Source organism: Camelus bactrianus, chromosome 4 (assembly GCF_048773025.1).
Source record: "Camelus bactrianus isolate YW-2024 breed Bactrian camel chromosome 4, ASM4877302v1, whole genome shotgun sequence".
Lineage (NCBI taxonomy): Eukaryota > Metazoa > Chordata > Mammalia > Artiodactyla > Camelidae > Camelus > Camelus bactrianus.
The window spans coordinates 89,554,084-89,574,313 of NC_133542.1; the positions used below are offsets into that span (position 1 = coordinate 89,554,084).

General features: G+C 33.4%; 1 protein-coding gene across 17 annotated transcripts in view; it reads left to right on the forward strand.

Moving 5' to 3' along the window:
* The window catches only part of LOC105078782 (G kinase-anchoring protein 1), a 134,706-nt gene extending 114,696 nt beyond the window's left edge, over positions 1-20,010 (forward strand). For 16 of the 17 annotated variants that reach the window (XM_074363103.1, XM_074363106.1, XM_074363107.1 and 13 more), the window contains 6 exons: positions 759-911; positions 9,801-9,902; positions 13,901-13,964; positions 16,802-16,872; positions 17,384-17,461; positions 19,695-20,010. In XM_074363103.1, the coding sequence (XP_074219204.1) occupies positions 759-911; positions 9,801-9,902; positions 13,901-13,964; positions 16,802-16,872; positions 17,384-17,461; positions 19,695-19,742 (516 nt within the window). In that variant the 3' untranslated portion in view covers positions 19,743-20,010. The remainder of the gene's footprint in view (positions 1-758; positions 912-9,800; positions 9,903-13,900; positions 13,965-16,801; positions 16,873-17,383; positions 17,462-19,694) is intronic. The other variant, XM_074363108.1, reaches the window with a different exon arrangement.
* The last annotated feature ends 220 nt before the right edge of the window (positions 20,011-20,230 follow it).

Sequence of the window (20,230 nt, forward strand, 5' to 3'; positions counted from 1 at the left end):
AGTGTTACCATATGTCCCAGCAATTCTACTTCCAGGTGTATACCCAAGAGAACTGAAAGCATGTCCACACAAAAACTTGTACATGAATGTTTATAGCAGCTTTATTCATAATAGCCAAAAAATAGAAACAACCCAAATGTCCATCAACCAATGAACGGAGAAATAAAATGTGTATCCATCAATGGGATATTATTTGCCAGTAAAGAATGAAGTGCTGATAGGTGCTATGATATGGATGAACCTTGAAAACATTTTGCTAAGTGAAAGAAGTTAGTCACAAAAGACCATATATTGTATGATTCCATTTATATTAGATGTCCAGAATAGCCAGATCTATACAGATAGAAAGTAGATTAGTGTTGCCAAGGGAACAACTGGGGAGGTTTTAGGAAGGAATGGAGGGGGTTCTGGGTTTATTTTTGGTCTGATGAAACTTTATGAAAGGCTTATGGTTGCACAACTCTGTGAATATATTAAAATTGAACTGTGCAAATTAAATGAGTAAATTTTTTGTAAATGGATGAAAATATAATTTTAAAATTAAGCAGTACCCAACTCAAAAAATATGAAGTAAGAAAAAGACATCTGCAAATGTGTCCCTATTGGTTATCTTCTGGAGATAGAGAAAAATCAGATGGTTGGTTATTTCTTAGTTATCATTTTTCTTTCATTCTCTGTCCTTCTAGGAGCTGACCAGGTTTATTAAATGCATGCACTTTTGTGTTGATTGATAGTAAATCTTAATTCATTTTTGACAGGAATTGAGTTCTTCTCAGACTTTATCACATGATGGAGGATTCTTCAATAGACTGGAAGATGATGTGCATAAAATTCTTATTAGAGAAAAAAGAAGAGAACAGCTTACAGAATATAATGGAACAGATAATTGCACAGCTCATGAGCACAACCAGGCATGTAAAATAGAAAATTCTCTTAAAATCACAGTGAAATTATTTTTCTTTTTTTAAAAATCATAAGCAGTGAAATCCAGTTATGATTGTATAAAGTTCCAGTCTTAGTCATCATTACACACAGATATTTATATTAAAAAGTGTGAGGTACTTCATTAATTGATGCAAATTTATTGAGCATGTTCTATATGCTGGGTACATTTTTAGGCACCAGTGTAGGGAGTGGGAATACCGAGATGGATAAGACTGTTCTTGCTTTAGACCCTCAGAGTAGTGGGGATAAGAGGACTTAGACCTGTAAAGAGAGTATCATTCAGCATGGTGAAGGCTTAAGAGAGAGATGGACACTAAAAAAGAGATTTTGAATGGAAAAGATCCTTGGGTGAACTGGGAAAGGTATATAAAGAAGCGACATTTGGGTTGGATTTTGAGAAATGGAGAACTCTAAGGGAACTGCAAGAGCCATGGCCCAGAGCTGTGAAAGGCCTTAGACTGAATAATCAGGAAACAGGAAAGTTCTGTATCTAAGTATAGACTTAAGTGAGTGTGGGATAACATGACTAGAGAAATAGATTGAATCTAGATTATAGAGGTCTTTTTAATGTGAAACTAAGAAGTTAGAATTTTATCCTGCAGACCAGTGGTTGCAAACTTTGGCACTGGTCTATTTTTGTAAGGCTCACATGCTAAGAATGGTATTCACGTTTTAAAAATATTGTTTGGAAAAAAACAAAAGATCTCATCATGTAGAGATCTTTAAGTCTGCATTCATTTTTCTCACCACACCACCAGTCTTTTCTTTTACTTCCTCTTAAGTTATGAACCTGTTCTTTACCTTATATTGACCTCCAGTCCGTCAATAACTGTTCTCCCAGCTGGGAGCTTGTGGTAAGCAATTTCAGTGACGTCCGCATGAACACTTTCTCTTACTTTCTTGATTTTCTGGTATAACCTTCTCGCCAGTACACAGCATTGGCTCTCACAGTACTATCTGCTTTCTCTATTGTAATTTAATTTTGGTATTAATTGGTATTGCTAGACAATATTTTTTTAAAAAAACAGTGCTCATGTTTTCTTCTGAAAATTAGCGCCATGTAACTTTGGCCATATCTTCATTTCTATCATCTCTTTCTGACTTTAATAAATTTCTACAGTGATCATTCCAAATTCAAAAGCCCGTTTCCCATCCTATTACTCTCTTTAATGGATATTATCTCTTTGTTTTCCTCTGATAAATTCAGTCATTCAAAAAATTAAACATCTACTGTATTGTGTTATGTAAGACACAAGAGAAGCCAGACTCTTAAGAACTTTTTACTCTAATGCAGCAATAAGATTGCTTTATAAAAACACTATACCACATGAATTATCATCTTATTATTCTCATGTATTTTCAACTTAGTAGTGAGAAATCCTTGCATGCCCTGAGGTACACGTGAACTTCTTTCTGGCATTGAGTTAAATTTGGAGTTTTCCTGTCTTACCTTGACTGACTGCCAAATTTTATGTACAGTCCAAGCAACCATGGTAGCATTTATAGTTAGTATATTTGTTACCTCTTTTTTCATTGATTATTATTTTTCCCTTTGTGGTTCATATCTTCTTATTTTTTAAACCATCTCATATATTGTAGGATAGGAAGAAAGATATTAGTATATACTTGCAAATAGTTAGGTATCTCAAATCCTTTGTAGAGCAAAGTTGGGTACATTTAAGTTCAGTTAAATTTTAAGTAATATTAATGATATAATAAAACCAAAATGACTTGAGTTTAGTAGAAGGAGGACAGTCTTTGAAATCAAATAAACCTATTAACACAAAATATAACTCTGCAGCTTATCAGCTGTGTTACATTGGGATGAAATTACCTGCCTTTCATGTACTGTTATTAGGAAAATTAGCAATTATGATTTAAAATGTTTAGCAGAATGTGTTACCCACAGCATGCATTTAAGAGACAATTGTTTTTGTACAGGAGGAAAGTGGTAAGTCCAAAAAAGCTAACTCACAGGAACAGAGATTAGCTGTGGCTTTCTTAGGAAAAAATAGCTTTTGAATTGGAATTTAAGGAACAGTAGGATTTGAACATGTAGAGGTGAGAGAGAAGAAATTGGAATGCCATGAGTAGAAGAGTAGAGGCAGTGAAGTGTAAACCAGTTTAATTAAGACAAGGTTTACAGGGGAGCATAGTATAAGTTTGGCAAGGTGGGTTTGGAAGGATTGTAAAGGATTTAAAAGCCTGATTTATGATTTAGTCAGGAGATAGTAAAGAATTTTTGAAAATTTTTGAGCAGATGAAAAAGTTCTATTATGTAATATTAATTTCACTGCAGTGCCTAGAGAAAACTGCAGGAACGTGAAAAGACTAGTGATAGGAATCAGACAATACGCAGTACTAGTAAGGAGGTGGAACAAAAGTAACTTACTACTCCCGATAACATAAACTGGCATAACCATTTTGAAGAACAATTTGGCATTAACTTTTAAAGTTGAAGATGATGGGGAGGCAGTATATCCTAGAAATTCTGCCTTAGATTAAGCCCTGGAGACATCTTTAAGAAGAATGTTCAAAACTCAGTTGTTTGTGATAACAAAATCAGTAGGAGAAATGAATGAGCTATATGGCAATACATGCAACTTGGATGAATATCAAAAACATAATCTTTAATGAAAATCAAGCTATCAAATAGTAATAGTTTGATACCATTTATATAAATTTTAATAATACAATTCAGAGATACAGCTCAATGTTATAAAAGACTAACAAAGGAAGACAGTGACAATTAATTTTAATAGAAATCTTTATTTGTAGATGGCATCTTTTTTGGCATATTATTAGTTTTTTTCCATTTTTCAGTTTTATTAGGTAGAATTGTTACAATTTGACTGCACATAAACAATGTATTGTATGTAAATACATACACACAATACACTGCACATATTTTTTAAATTTACATATATATACTGTTCACTGTTTCTAAGAACATTTAGAGCTTTAGCTTTTTAAACTTACACAGTTATCAAAGGAATAAAGCCAACCACAAAATAAAAATTAATTCAAAAAGATACATACACCCTGCTATTAACAGCAACATTATTTATAATTGCCAAGATACGGAAGCATCCTAAGTGCACATCAAAAGATGAATGGTTAAAGAAGATGCAGCATGTATATGTAATAGAATACAACTCACCCATAAGAAAGAGGGATATTTTGCCATTTGCGGCCTTTCATTCATTTTTTTTCACTTCAAAAACCAGAATTTTATAACTGGCATAAACATTTCCTTTGCATCAAAAGGAGCAAAATACCTAGAAATAAACTTAACCAAGGAGGTTACCTATACTCTGAAAACTGTAAAACATTGATGAAGGAAATTGAAGATGATACAGAGAAATGGAAAGATATCTTGTGCTCTTGAATTAGAAGAATCAACATTATCAAAATGGCCGTACTATGCAAAGCAATCTACAGATCCAGTGCAACCCCTGTCAAAATGCGACATTCTTCACAGAACTAGAACAACAACTCCAAAATTTACATGGAACCATAAAAGACCCCAAACTGCCTAAGCAATCTTCTGTTCTATTTAGTTCTATTTTTCTTTCTTTATTCTTTTTGTTGTCTTACAGTTTTCATGACTAGAGAAGTTCCTTTAACTTGTTGTAAAGCTGATTTGGTGATGCTGAATTCTTTTAGCTTTTGTTTATCTGTGAAGCTTTTGATTTCTCCATCAAGTCTGAACAATAGCCTTGCTGAATAGAGTATTCTTGGTTGTAAGTTTCCCCATTGCATCACTTTAAATATATCATGCCACCCCCTTCTGGCCTGTAGAGTTTCTGCTGAAAAATCAGCTGATAACCTTATGGGAGTTCCCTTGTTTGTTATTTGTTGCTTTTCTCTTGCTAATTTTAATATTTTCTCCTTATCCTTAATTTTTGTCAATTTGATGATTATGTGCCTTGGTGTGCTCATCTTTGGGTTGATCCTGTGTGGAACTCTGCGCTTCCTAGACTTGTATGACTGTTTCCTTTCCCAAGTTGGGGAAGTTTTCAGTTATTATCTCTCCAAACATCTTCTCAGGTTCTTCCTCTCTTCTCTTTCTGGGACCCCTGTAATGCAAATATTAGTGTACTTCATGTTGTCCCAGAGTTCTCTTAAGCTATCCTCATTTCTTTTCATTCTTTTTTCTGTTCTGCAGTAGTGATTTCCACTAATCTGTCTTCTAGCTCATTGATCCGTTCTTCTGCCTTGTTTAGTCTATCTTTCGTTCCTTCTAGTATGTTATTCATTTTAGTGATTTTATTCTTCAGCTCTGTTTGGGTATTCTTTATATTTTCCAACTCTTTGCTAAAAACTTCACTTTGTGTATCTATACTCCTCGAGTTTTCTGAGCATCTTCGCCATCATTACTTTAAACTCTTTCTCAGTTAAATTGCCTATCTTCTCATCACTAATTTCTTCTAGGATTTTATCTTGTGCCTTGGCCTTGGAGATAATTCCTCTGCCGCCTCATATTGTCTATCTTTCTATTTGTATTTTTAGGCAGGTTAGTTAGTTTCTCAACCTTGGAGAGGTGGCCCTCTGTGGAAGACATCCTATGCTTCCCAGGGCAGTACACTGCTCTTGTCACCCAAGAACCATGGCCCAGCCAGTCCCAGTGTAGATTCTGGCCTGTGTTTGTGGATTCCTTCCACAGGCTTTGGGATTGTTGTTTTCTTATTTCTGGTATCAGCCCCTGGTGGATAAAGCTGAACTAGAGGCTTATGTAGGCTTCCTGGCAGGAGGAGCCAGTGCCTGCCCACTGTTGGGTGCAGCTTAGTCCTGGACCTCTGGTGGGTAGGGCCGTGTCTAGAGGCATTTGTGGCTCAGGAGGTCTTCTGATGGGTGGGACTGTGTTCCTCCACCCCATATGTTGTTTGGCCTGAGGATTCCCTACAGGCTGTTGGGTGGGGCTAGGTCTTGGTGCTAATGATCCAATCAAGATACCAGCCTCCAGGAAAACTAATATAGATTAACACTCCCGGAATGTCTGCCACCAGCTTTTATGTCCCCTGGATGAGCCGCAGCCATCCCCAACATCCCCAGGAGACCTTCTAAATCCAGCAGGCAGACCTGGCCCAGGTTCCTATGAAATCACTGCCTCTGCCCTTGGACCTGGCACATGTGAGTTTCTGTCTGTATGCTTCCCAAGAGAGTAAAGTCCGTTTCCCCTAGTCCCTTGGGGCTCCTGGAGCTAAGCCCTGCTGGCCTTCAAAACCAGATGTCCTGGAGTCTCCTCCTCCTCCCAAGCCAGAGCCCCAGGCTGGGGAGCCTGACATGGGGCTTAGAACTCTCACTTCTGTGGGAGGGCCTCTGCAACTTAACAAATCTTCAGCTTCCCTTATTCTTCTATAACCCACAGAATTTTGGCTTTTTTTATGGCACATTTTCACATAGCACATTTTTATTATCATTCTTGATAGATTACAAATCCCTTGTGGACATAGACTTATACACATATACACCCTTTTATCTTCATTTTAGTGTAACATCTTCTACTTAAAAGATAATATAAAATTTAATAAAATACAAGACTTTACAAAAAATGGGTGTACATTAAAACTATGATTTTCTGTTATAAAAAGTGATGTAGAAAATTTGGAAACCACTGATTAGAAATGAAGAAACAATAATGGCAAAAATAAATATTTGGGGCCTTAGTATATATTTGCCAGATATTAAGTACTAAAATAATTATTTCATTTAGTTCTCACAGTTAACTATGAAGTTGGTACATATCTTATTATCCCCAATTTGCAGATACAGTGGGAAAAAATTGACCCTAATCTCATTCACCTGTAGAAAACTACTATTGATACTTTACGTGGTCCTACTTTTGTATGGGTATATACTTTTCCCCCCAATAATGTGGAAACTTATATGGACCACTTTTCAGTGAAATACAGAGATGGTGAGCGTTTCAGATACATAAAGTAATACTGTTGACCCTTGAGCAATACAGGTTTGAGCTGCTTGGGTTTACTTTACACGGATTTTCCCAGTCAATGTTGGTTGAATCTGTGGATGAGGAAGGAACCACATATATAGAGGGTCAACTGTAAGTTACAAATGGACTTTGGATTTCACAGAAGGTTGGCATTCCTGACCTCCTTGTTGTTCAAGAGTCAGCTGTAATACGTTCATTAAATAATTATGTTTATAGCTAAATTGCTTTCAGTTACCCACACTGAGAAAAAATTGAATATACCAGTTTGATACATTTCTTTGCTTACTACTGAGATTATACACTTTCTCATTTCTGTTGGTCATATGCCTGTCATATGAGTTGCAACTATTTTTTCCAGTTTTTGATTTACCTTTTGATTTTGTTTCAGTATTTTTGGAGATTCTTTGTCAAGTTATATCTAACAATCTTTTCTTTTTTGTTTTTTCCCTTTGGTATTGTGTTCAGAAGGGCTTTCCTATTTAAGGATAATGGCTATTCATATTATGTAGATTTTACTTTAATACTTAAGTGGTTTCATTTTTAAAAATTAAAATAGTGTTAGTGTTTTATGTTATTCAGTGATTATAAACTCAGTATAAAACAATTTTGATGAAAGACAATTTTTAAACAAAAAAGTAAAAATCTTCCATAATCTCACATTCTAAGAGAGTTACTAAAATTTTGGCGTATATCCTTCCAGAATTTTTTCTTTGCATATAGTATCACAATTTTGGCATCATGCAGATATATTTTATGGTCTGCATCATCATTTTTAGTGATTTCAGAGTTTCCAGCTTTGTAAATTTATCAGGTATTGAGCCTGCATCCTACTGGTGGACATTTAAATTGATGTCCATTTTTTTGTTGTAATAAATCTGCAGTGAACACTTTATACATATTCCCCCTCTCACTTGTATATTTAAGATAAATTCCTAAAAGTGAGGTTCCTGGGTCTAATAGTATGTATATTTTTATTTTTGATCCACCAACCTTATTCCTTAAACTAGAAACTTGGATTGAAGTGTCTGTCTTCCTCACGTGTCACATTGAACCTCAAATGCTGTTGATTCTGCCTCCAAATAATTTATGATACACTTCTCTCCATTTAAACTACTTTCACCCTAATCCAATGCATAATCTTCTTTGAGCTGGGCTTGCAGTAGAAATCTAAAGGATCTTTCTACCTGTTTTACCTCACTCTAATCCATTTTCCATCACTTCTTGGGCTTTTGGCTAAGATCAAGTGCATTTTCCACACAGCAGCAACAGTGATTCTCTCAAAAACATAAACCTAACAAATATCCTGCTCAAAATCCTTCACTGATTTCTGTTTTACTCAGACTTATATACAGACCATTCTTATGGCCTGCATGGCCCTCCATGATCAGGCTTCTACTTAACTTTTCCTAAACTAACTTATACTGTCTTCTTCACTAAGCTCCAACTGCACTTCACTTGCCTCTTTACTTGCCTTCAAATTCTCTAGGCTCTTTTCCTGCCTCCAGGCCTTTGTACATACTGTTCTTTCACCTGGAAAGCTCTTACTTCCCTCCACTTTTTACTTAGTCAGCTTCTACCCAACCACTCGAGTTTCATTTTAAGTGTTACTACTGCAGAGAGCTTCCCTGATCCACCAGGGAATAATCTACATTATTCCCTTTATAGCACTATGTTTCTTTCCTTCGTTGCTTCAACCTCGGTTTCTAATTGCAGCATTTCTTAATGTAACGCCTGCCTCCTCTACCAGACAAGTCCCATGAAGGCAAGAATCTTTTCAGTTTGGTTCACCTTAGTACACCCAGCACCTAGCAGATAGGTGCTGAGTGAGTATTTTTTGGAATAAAACAATGTTGCCACATTATTCATTAAGATAAATAGAACCAGTTTATACTCTTATCAAAAGTATAACTTTGAGTGATTCTTTTTATATTTAAATTTATTTATTTTGTTATATGGTGCAAGATGCCAGGGATTTAACTTGATTTTTCCCAGTTACCCATTTGTCTCATAACCTACCATTATTCTGTAATTCAGCTTTTTTTCACTTCTTTAAAATACCATAGTTGGTTATATTATAATAAATTTTTATATCTTAAATCTCTTTCTGGACTTTCTTTTCTTGCCCATTGCTCTGTCAACCTAGGTACCGTGACCATGCTATTTATTTTTGCTGTATAGTGTATAATTATTTGATAGGCAAATCCTACTGCATTAACTTTTTGTTTCTTTCCTGTATCCTCCCAGATGAAGTTTTGACTGTCTTGCTAAGTTCCACTGAACAAAACCATAGTGGAATTTCTATTGAAATTTTATTGAATATACAAATTAATATTTAGTAATATTTAGTTTTCCTGTCTACAGACATGCTTTGTTCTTTCCTTTTCAATATTTTGTAATTTATTAATCCTGAAAATTACTGAATTTTATTCTTGGAGATTTTTTTAAAATTAATGTTGGGAGAAATGTTTTTTCCTAGTTATATCCTCTCTCTGTTAATTGCTGATCTAGAGAAAAGCTATTTGGGGATTTGGTATTTTCTTGTGTGTGTTTTTCTCATAAGTTTTCAATTGTTTCAGGTTTTTAAGATAGACTAATAACAACTTGTTACAGACCACTTTTAGTATGTTTATTCCAGGATGGAAATATCATTTCAAAGTCCTGGTATTGTTCTTGGTTATGTTTGTAGTTTGAGATTAGTCATAAATATTTTATTGCTTGTACTGTACATAATTATAATTATATAACTGAGTACAAGTGGAAATGTATTCAACAACTTTAAGGTTGCTTTAGGAGATGAATTAAAATTGGGATTTTTTCCTCTTAAACTTTTCAAAAAGGATATTGTAAACCAGAATTGGCCCAACTATCTTCATTCTAAAATAATGTTTTCCCTCTTCAGGACGTAGTTTTAAAAGATGGAAGAATTGAAAGACTAAAGTTGGAACTTGAAAGGAAAGATGCTGAGATCCAGAAGCTGAAAAATGTGATTACTCAGTGGGAGGTTTGTATATATTTACTGTTGTAAGCTAAAATAATTCTATAAATTTGTACATTTTCTGTTTTTCTTATATGTGAATATGTTTAATATTTGAATGATAGAAACAATATTTCTGCTGTTTAGGTTTTTTAACTCATTAATGAGACATAATCTGAATGATAGTATATTTTTACCATGGTAAAATATATATAACATTAAAGTTGCCAATTTTAACCATACAATTCAGTGGCATTAAGTACCTTCTCAGTATTGGATGTCGGCCAAAAAAATATGCACAACCTAAAAGTTGAGAATTATGTTTTTACTTGGTGGATTCTCTGAGGACTTTAAGCCCGGAAGACAGCCTCTCAGATCACTCTGAGGGACTGCTCTGAAGAGGTAAGGGAGGAGCCAGGATATATAGTAGTTTTGCAACAAAAATTAGGTAATTGGAACATCAGAAGATTACTGTTAATTAAAGAAAATCAGATATCTCAATAAGTTTAGCACTTTTCTGTGTATGGGAAGTTGCAAGACGATGGGTCCATTGAAATTGTTCCTTTGATATGCATCTTAACTAGGGCCAATGTCCTGCTTTTCCCCATCTTGAATCCCCTCAGGGTGCACAGTTGGGGCAGCTGCAGTGGCTGCTGACTTGATGGCTGCAACATCCTTTGTTTACCAATATGGCAGGCAACGTTTTTCCTCCTCACGTGTAACCATCACCATGATCTATTTCTAGAACTTTTCCATCATCTCAAATAGAAACTCTGTACCCATTAAACTCCCTATTTGCCTTTCCACTGCAGTCCTTGGTAACCTCTAATTCTCATTGAATTTGCTTATTCTAGGTACTTCATAGAAGTGGAGTCATGATATTTGTCCTTTTGTGTCTAGCGTATTTCACTTGGAAAAATGTTTTCAACATGTATATCTATCTGTGTTTTAGCATGTATCTGAACTTCTTTCCTTTTTATGGCCGAATAATAACTGCACTGTATGTATATACCACATTTTTTTTGTTTATTCATCTGTTGATGGGCACTTGCATTGTTTCCACCTTTTGGCTATTATGAATAACACTGCTATGAACATTGGTGTACAAGTATCTGAGATCCTGCTTTCAATTCTTTTGGTATATACCTAAGAGTGGAATTGCTAGGTCATATGGTAATTTCATGTTTAACTTTTTAAGGAACCACTAAACTGTTTTCCATAGCATCTGCACCATGTTAAATTTCCACCAGCAGTGCACAAGGGTACCAGTTTCTTCACATCCTAACCAACACTAGTTATTTATATAATTTATTTTAACCACAGACCGATTACTCTCTTCCTTCCTTAGGCTTTAAAAAAAATACCTTATTCATCTCAAGTATCATTCTTTTTTGACCTCATATTTATTCATTCAACAATTATTTATTGAATGCCTATAATATGCCAGGTGCTTTTTCTGTGCCTGTATATGTAATAGTGAAATAAATAAAGCAAGTTCCAACCCTGATGGTTTCCCTTCCTCTTCTACTCATCCCTTTAGGAGCCATCCCTGCAAAAACCTTTTTGAACGGCACCCACTTCTCCCTTAGCTTTTTCTTTGTCATTTATATTTTTCCTTTGCTTTTGTTGAGCACTTACCATGTGTTAGGCACAGCGAATACAAAGATAAGTTAGTAAGAAGTTCATAGTCTAATGGAGAAGATAAACATGTAAATAATTGCAGTACAATGTAGAATTTGCTTTTTTATTATTTATTTATTTTTATTGAGATATATAGCCAATTTACAGTATTTTGTCAATTACAATGTAGAATTTGTGACTGAGATTTGACAGAGTGCTCCAGAAGCCCGGAACAGGAATGAATCCATTGGTGCTATTGAAAATTGGTAAGGATTTCACAAAATGAGACAGTTTTTCCAGATAGAACAGTGCATACAAAGGCATGGAAATGGTAGGAAATACATGGCTACTGACATTTAGAGAAATGGGAAGTTGTAGAAGATGAGATTGGAGATGTTAGTTGGGGTCAGAGTTTGAAGGCATTTGTATTTTAGACAAGGAGGAGGGTAGTTAAGGTTTTAGAAGGGAAGTGGCATAAGAATTGTTTTGTGGAAGGTAATGCACATAGCTGAGGCCTGGAGTGAAGACAGTCTGGTAGTACAATGAACAGGTATTGAGTGTAAGAGGAAGAACACATTTTGAACTGCTCTGGGGAATGGGAACTAATAGATTCCATTTTGGACATGTTGAGTTTGAAATGGCTGTGGTCACAGGCATAGGTGTTCAGGATGTTGGACATCTGTATTGGACACAGTGGAATCACAGTGGAGTTAAATGTACATGCATTTAACTTTAAGTGTTCTCTTTTTCATGAAGTTAAAAATACTAAAGAGGGCACTGTTTATTTCATAAACTATTATAAATTGCACAGTACTAGGATTTTATACTTTTATGCTTTTATAGATGTATTTACTACTCGGGATTGCATATACAAAACTGTATGATCTTTTTATGGACAACATGAAGAATTTTCACAGTTAATTTTGCTCATTTGCAATCTTTGCTTTATGAGCTTGCTTTAGACCTTGAAGACCAGCTAAAGAAGTGCCTCCATGTACACTGACCTGGACCTTGGACAAAGGGCTTGAGCTCGAGATAGAATTTGATATTAACATTGATTGAAGCCCTGAGAGTGAGAATCTCGTAATAAGATAAAGTTTCATATTCCCAGTAGATATATTTCTATATTCATAGTGAATATAGTTGTAGTTGACTTTATATGGTTTTCCCCTTCATATTTTTATGTTTCCATCTGATTTAGCTCCTTCCTTCATTTCTAAGCTTCTCAAAAGTCTTACTCCCTTTATGTTTATGATGGTGCTTGCTTCTTCTGTTCAGTGAATTGTTTGCAGTATCACTCAGTACCATTATTGATTTATCCTAAGCAAGTTACTGGAGTATTTAGTAAAAGTCATCTAATGGACTTAATTTAAGATACATTAAATTTGTTTTACAAAGATCTTTGAATCTGGTAACTTCTTTCTGTATCTGCGTACATGTTGAGAGAAAGGATGACAAGTTTTTTATATTGATCTGTTTGCTTTCTCTGACCTCTTGTATTTCTATAATTATTAAATGTATTGTTTCCTTTAATGTATTAAATATTTATAAATTCAGTATGTATTATAAGATATGTTGAATAAGGGTAGTATAGGGGGAAAATTATTCAAAATATGGATGTTAATGTGGGAACATAATTCCTAAATTGTTTATAATATAACTGTGTCATTTATATACTTTGAAGAAAAGCTAAGCCATTTGGAAATAAAGTTGAAAAATAATTGAAGGATATTTCCATAAATTACTAATTCATGTCAGCCAAAAATTATTTTAACAATATTTAGTTAATGAGATCACAAGAGATTAGTAAAGCCTTAACTGAGACTATAGAACTGTGCTGTACAGTAACCACTACATGTGGTATAAAATTAATATATCACATGGGTTTTTAAGTAAATAAAAGTGAATTTTAAAATTTTTATAAATAAAAATTAAATAAAATTTAAAACTTTTTAAATAAAACTAAATAAAATTAAAATCATACTGGCCGTATTTCCATTAAGTAGCCACATATTGGACAGTGGCAGATATAGAACAGGTACTTAGAGTTCTAGTATAGTACTGGTATAGGGCTGTGAGTCAGTTTTTTTTGTTGTTTTTATCTAAGTATTTTGAATGTACAAGGATTTTATTTGAGGAAGAAAAGAAATTCTTCAGAAAATTTAGTAGTATTCTCAGTTTTCTCTACTTTTATTCTACTCTTCTTCAGTCATTTATATTAATTTATATTATTATACCAGGAGTTTAATTAAGTAGTAGACAGTTCTGAGTACATTTTCCTTCATCTTGTTTCTTTCAGAAACAATTGAGCAAGCCCAGAATTCAGAGTTTGATAAATTTATAGTAAATCATTAATTATATCATTTACTTTTTAAAAATTAAATCTCTTTTTCTTTGACTATTAGGCAAAGTATAAAGAAGTAAAGGCAAGAAATGCACAGTTACTGAAAATGCTTCAGGAAGGTGAAAGTAAGTGATTTCTGTTTTTAGAATTAAAAGTTAATCTTAAAAATATTTGAAGACAGCTTTTCAAGATACGTGATTTATGAAATCAGTAAAATAAAAAGGTTTCCCAAGTGATACAAACTGGATTGTTGCTGATAATTTTATTATTACAAGTCTCTCTTACAGCACCTTAGTATTACACAAGTTTACAACTATTCAGGTAAGAAACTCTTGAAGTTTCACTTCTTATGAATTATTGGATTGCATTTAGAGAGAAAACAAGAATAACATTTGTTTAAGATTCTGCTTATTAATTATTAGAGAGAAAGCCTAGGTTTCCTTCTTCCCCCCTCCCCCCACCCCAACTCTTCATACTTTTGCAGCCACTCTAAACTTCTGGTGCTGTGTCACCAGCAGGAAGCCAAGGAAATCAACACAAAACGATTAGAGATAATAAGATTAAAAAAGCTGATGTTATATGAAAACCCCCTAAGTCAGTTGCATTCCTGAATATGTGTACCTGGTGACAGTAACGTTGAAAGCTCTGTGAACATTTTTCATTCATAACAGAAAGGGAAGTGTGTATTAAATTACAAAAGAAAATTATGAACCATAAAAGAGGCATAGAGAAAGACATGAATAAATGAGAAAATCTTCTGAATAGACAAAAGTAAGTGTAATAAACAATTTCCCTTGTTAACAAATGTTAAGAAATGCCAAATATAGCTCCTGTGAGTTCTGTATAGCACCTAAGAAATTATGAAGCTTACCTTAAAGGGTAAGTAAATAAAATAACAAAAATTGTTTCAAATATGAAGATACTGGGAGTGGAACTGTCCAGCCAAAATTTAAACTATTAAATAACAGTTATCAAAATAATATGAGTAAAATAGTTATATAGTTATAACTGTAACTTAACTATTATACAGCTTAACTGTGATAACATAGAAGTTAAATAATAATGGGAAAAGGCATTATTTGAATAATTAGATATCAGTACCCTGAGATTAATTTAGATCTGTACATGTCACTGAGCTCCATGTGGATCATTTAATGAATAAAATTATGAAAAGAAAATGATTGTTTACAAGGTATAGTTTTAATTGGAGAAATTAAGGGTATCATTGTATATTGGATGTGTGATTTTTTTAAATATGTAAAAATAAAGTAATATTCCTTAAGGAAACATTTGTGAAAAGTGAAAAAGTTAACTGATAAAAGCTTACTCTCAAAAACAGATTAAAAATGGCTACCAATAAATAACATTAGTGTCCATATGCCATACTATAAATAATCCAAGTAGAAGAATTTTATATAGGATCATTACATGAAAAGTACAGTATATTAGAGTGTACAAACTCTAGCATTTATAATATAAATGTAAATACAGTCAATCTGTTATAATGCAATACGTGTTCCTATAAATCATTAACCTCTACAAAGTTAGACAATTAAATCACAAAGTTTATAGGGAAAATGGAGTTAGGCGCATACAACACTCAAAAATTTCGTCAGTGACACATTAAAAAAAGATGGGAGCCTAATAAAAACAGTAACAGTTTTATAGATGTTAAAATAGTTAAACACATAAATACTATAATAATAATGGCACTTTGAAGACAACGTAAAGTTTGCTGTAGAAGGAGGTTTCAGAGGGGTTGCAGCTTGTGTGTGTTACTGCTAAGTCAAGGAAGGATGGAAGGTTGGTGTGGTTCATGACACAGTGAACTGAAATAGCCGGCAGATATCTGAGGTGTGTGCGTGGGTGCAGGTTTCTGTGTTCACGAAATTGTGCTTAAGCAAGTACACAATTCATGTTGCGTTCAAGTTGTTCCCTGATGTATTAATCTCGAAACACAAAACAGCACTATAGGAAAACTGACTGTAATTGAAATATTACATAATTGTTAAAAATCAGTAGTTCTCAGTGAGTGGGTTTAATTCTGAGGATGCAAGAGTAGAAAGTATAATTTGTAAAAGTTCCCAAGTTAATTCTTGAGAGATTGTGATTTGTTTCCTGACAGAGTCTCACCTTAGTTCATATCATATTAAACTATGAAAAGTAAGGGTGAATGACAGTGTTATGTTGGTAGAGCTGTGGTGATATCAGTACTCTTATATATTTGAACATTTCCTCCTATACTAATTTTATTAGTTTTATCTCTTCAGTCTTTGCTAGATTGTTTTCAAAGTTGAGGATCAAATTTCTCATGCATTAGCTTTTACTATAGGTTAAGTAAATCAGCCATGTGGAAATTTTTAAAGCTTAGGAAACATAGAAGCCAAAATACAGATCTCTTGCTTCCCCAAAGAGGGAAAAATCTCTACACAAATGAATAGTTCTAAGAGACCACAGATGTCATATGAATATGACCTACATTTGACAGTGCTTTAGTGGTATGAAAAGTCAAATAAAAATAATTTTTGTGGGCCTTAGAGTATGTACACCTTGACAAAACAAAACAAAATAAAAACATTCTACATTGTTTTAAAAATCCTGCTTTAAGATTAATCAAGGTATTTAAAGCTTTTCCTCAACTCTACGTGCAATCTTTCGTTTTCTTGTGTCCTTGTCCTTTTTAGTATAGATGGAAAAATTTATCTTTCGTCATATCTGTGCAATTAATATTTTAACATTACAGAAAATGTAAAATTTCTAATAAAAACTGCTGTGGTGATAATAATGATCAGAATTTACCAGTGAAAATGAAGAGCTATATATAGGGTCAAGAAATAAATTCATTAAGTATGAGAACAGTTAATCTTTGCCTGACTGCACTGCTGTCTCGGTTCACCAGAAGTATTCTTAAAGGATCTGTGTGACTGAAAAGACTATACTGCTGTTTTTCCTTTTTTGTCAGTGAAAGATAAAGCAGAAATTCTTCTGCAAGTTGATGAATCACAAAGTATCAAGAATGAGCTAACTGTACAGGTAAGGAAGACTATATATAGGACTGATTTTCTTAAGCTATTCTTTAGTCCTGAATTATGAAACTTGACTAAACAAAAACAGAGCCCATCAATACAGAAAAATTGTTTTAAACTATACTTCGTTATTATTACATAATAGCAAATGAATGAAGATTCTATTTACTGTGCTAAGAGTGGTATGTATGTCCTAAAGAATGGGGGACGATAAGGGTGCATGTTAGCTGATGTGGACTATGAACATGGAGATACAACGGACAGCTGGAACGTATCTTGCTCATGGACTTCTTCTCCCCTTCCATCCTTATTCTGTGGTCTTGTTTTAGAACAGCAAGCTTGTCCTATCTATCCTTAACATACAGCTGAGTAAAATGCCTGATTGAAATCGTGTGGGGAGAGGAATTCTCCTCTGATTCTTATTCATTTAGTAGGCAAAAATCATCATTGTGAATAAGTGTTTAGAATTGAGAGCATTTACCAAAAAAGGTTTTTTTTAATTGAATATTTGGTTATAGGTGACTTCCCTTCATGCTGCATTAGAACAAGAAAGATCTAAAGTGAAAGTATTACAAGCAGAATTAGCCAAATATCAGGTATGCTTTTATAATTTTGAAAGTGGTTTTATCACAAATAATACATTGGGAATAGACACATATTTATATATGTGAGAATAAATGTGCTATTTTATTCTTAGGCCAAAATTTATTCACCAAACATACGAATAATTTTGTTATTATGTGTCATATAGTTTACATTTTAGGAAATGTTAAATTTATTCTAGATATTGGTATATACAGGAATTCAGAAAAGTAATTTGGAAAAATCCTTGGTACCACATAGAGGACATGGCGTATTTACCAGTAAATCATATTGAGGGAAGATACATAATAATATTTACCCTATTATATAAAAAGTTTGATCATTTGATACAGTAATATCCCCTAGATATCTTCATTGTAAATATATCTTTTCCCCTTTGTAATTAATAAATAACATGTGAAGTTATATTTTGAGATTGTGTGAATATCCTATTCTTTTTACCTAATAATTTTAGCATCCATTGATGATATTTGTATCAGTTATTATTTTGGTAGTTGCAAAATAGTGATTTTTCTAATTCTATCATTTCTTCTGCATTTACAAGCTGGCATTCAGCATTTTTTTCTGGATGAAGCAGTAAAAAATATCAGGGCTTTGTTTCAGTATATGTATATGTGTGAATATACACACACACATATACTTGTATATACGTGTGTATGTTTGTCTATGTCATGATATAAAATGAGTTAATTATTGTGGTGTCATAGTCAGAAAAGTCTGAAAGCCACCACTGGTAGCATAGAGAGCATAAGATGTCCAGCTCTGACATCTCATCAGTCCCAGGAAGGAAAAGACTTGGCCTGGGAGTCTTTGAAAAGGATCCTTGTTATTATTATTATTTTGAACTTGTTTAGAAGCAAGGTAAGAGTTTTAAGCTGTATAACATTGGTACTTATGTATGGTGGGTATCTACCTTATAGAAGGTTTTTTGGTAAGTTTATTTTTATCTTCCTGCTATCAAGAAATAAATCTTGTTTTTAGTACATGTCATTATACATCTCAAGTTTTATAAAACCTCTTCATCCTTTTTTTCTGTGAATGAATCTTTGCAAAAGTTTTATTTGGTCAGGAGTGAATAACAGCATTCTTATACTTGGTTTTTTTTTAAAGAGGGTCGATATAGAAATGTTTTTGAACACCAAGAGGGAAGTTACAGGCAGAAAAAGAAAGAAACCAAGAGAAGCTACCAACATTATTAAGTGGGTCTGGGTTCTGCGTGCCCCTTAGATAACCACCACTCTAAGGAACGCACTTCCACAGACAAGTAGTTCCCAAACGTGGCTGGTCATCAGAATCACTTGGGAACTTTTTGAATTGCAGATTGTTCAGCCCACTCCTAATAATCGTAAATAAATAGGTTTGGGACAAAGTCTAGACATTAGAATTTAAGAAGTATTACCACGTAGGTGATTCTAGTGATCAACTAAATTTGAGTATCATTGCTATAGTTTATAAAAATGGAGAAAAAAACTAAAATTATTATAAATACATCCAATTATTATTTATGGTTAAAATGGAGAGTAGAATAGTTATGGATGGCTTAAATTTTCTTCTCTGTACCTTTGTGCTTTCTATGTTTTTAAAGTGAGTATTTACTTTTTGAGTCAGAATGAGGCAGAAAATGTTATGTTAAAAGTAATTGATGAAAAATATTTTGTCTTTTAAGCTACTTTTTTCTTTCCTTGGCTCAAATACCATACATAGAGTTTCATTTGGAGCAAATTAAATACAGATTTATATACACCATTGAGCAGTATGAAAAGTATAACCTACTCTTCAACCCACTAATGTACAAAATCAGATTTCTAATGCTGTCTAATATGAACACAACTATACAGAACTTGAATTTAATTACCCCAAAGAGTAATGAACTGAATCACCAAATTTGCTGATCATATGAAACAAACTTTAATTTAGTATTGATCACAATTTTTATTTTTTTAAAATCTGGGACAGTGCAAATAACCTCTAAAAAATAGGACGCTGGTGGTCTTACTAAGTCCAGACTAATTTAAATAGATAGTTGTTTTCTACAGCTTACTTTAACCATTTGTAAAAATCACTATTTAAAAATAATTTAGTGGTATGCTCATTCAAATTTGCAACAAACTGAAAAAAAGCTGCTTCCTTTTCATATTAAACAATACCTTTGGTCTCATTTATTCTTAAAAGAAAATGCCCCCAAAATGTTATTTCCTTAATAATTTGCCCTATTTTTCTTTACAGGGTGGCAGAAAAGGGAAAAGAAACTCTGAATCCGACCAGTGTAGGTGATTCCATTAGCCTTTGAGGTCAACACAAAAATTAAAACTTTCAGGGTTTTGCAAAAATGTGTATATTTAATGCTGTACAACTGCTAAACTATGCAGTTTTTGTTGAAGAAACTTAAATGATTAGCTCACTAACAGTCTATAATTTTTGGCTTAAAGTGAAAAGAAGAGAAATAGAATTCCAGCAGAACTCAGTGATTATTATTACTATTCATACTTCTTATCACTTTAGTTTTTCATCAGTCAATAAAATTAATTTACTCTTCCATTAATATGTTTGACTTTTTAAATTTCAGAAACAGTGTGAAAGTATTTTTGCATATAGCACAATTAATGGATTTAAGCTTAGTGAATACCTAGTACTTTCTGCATGTGAAAGCCTACAAGACACAGAAGATATCCTCAGATTGCTTATGCTCAGGGGAAGTAGAAGGCGGGGCATAGGTAATGACAACAGCAAAAATAATTACTATACATATTAGAGTGTGATAT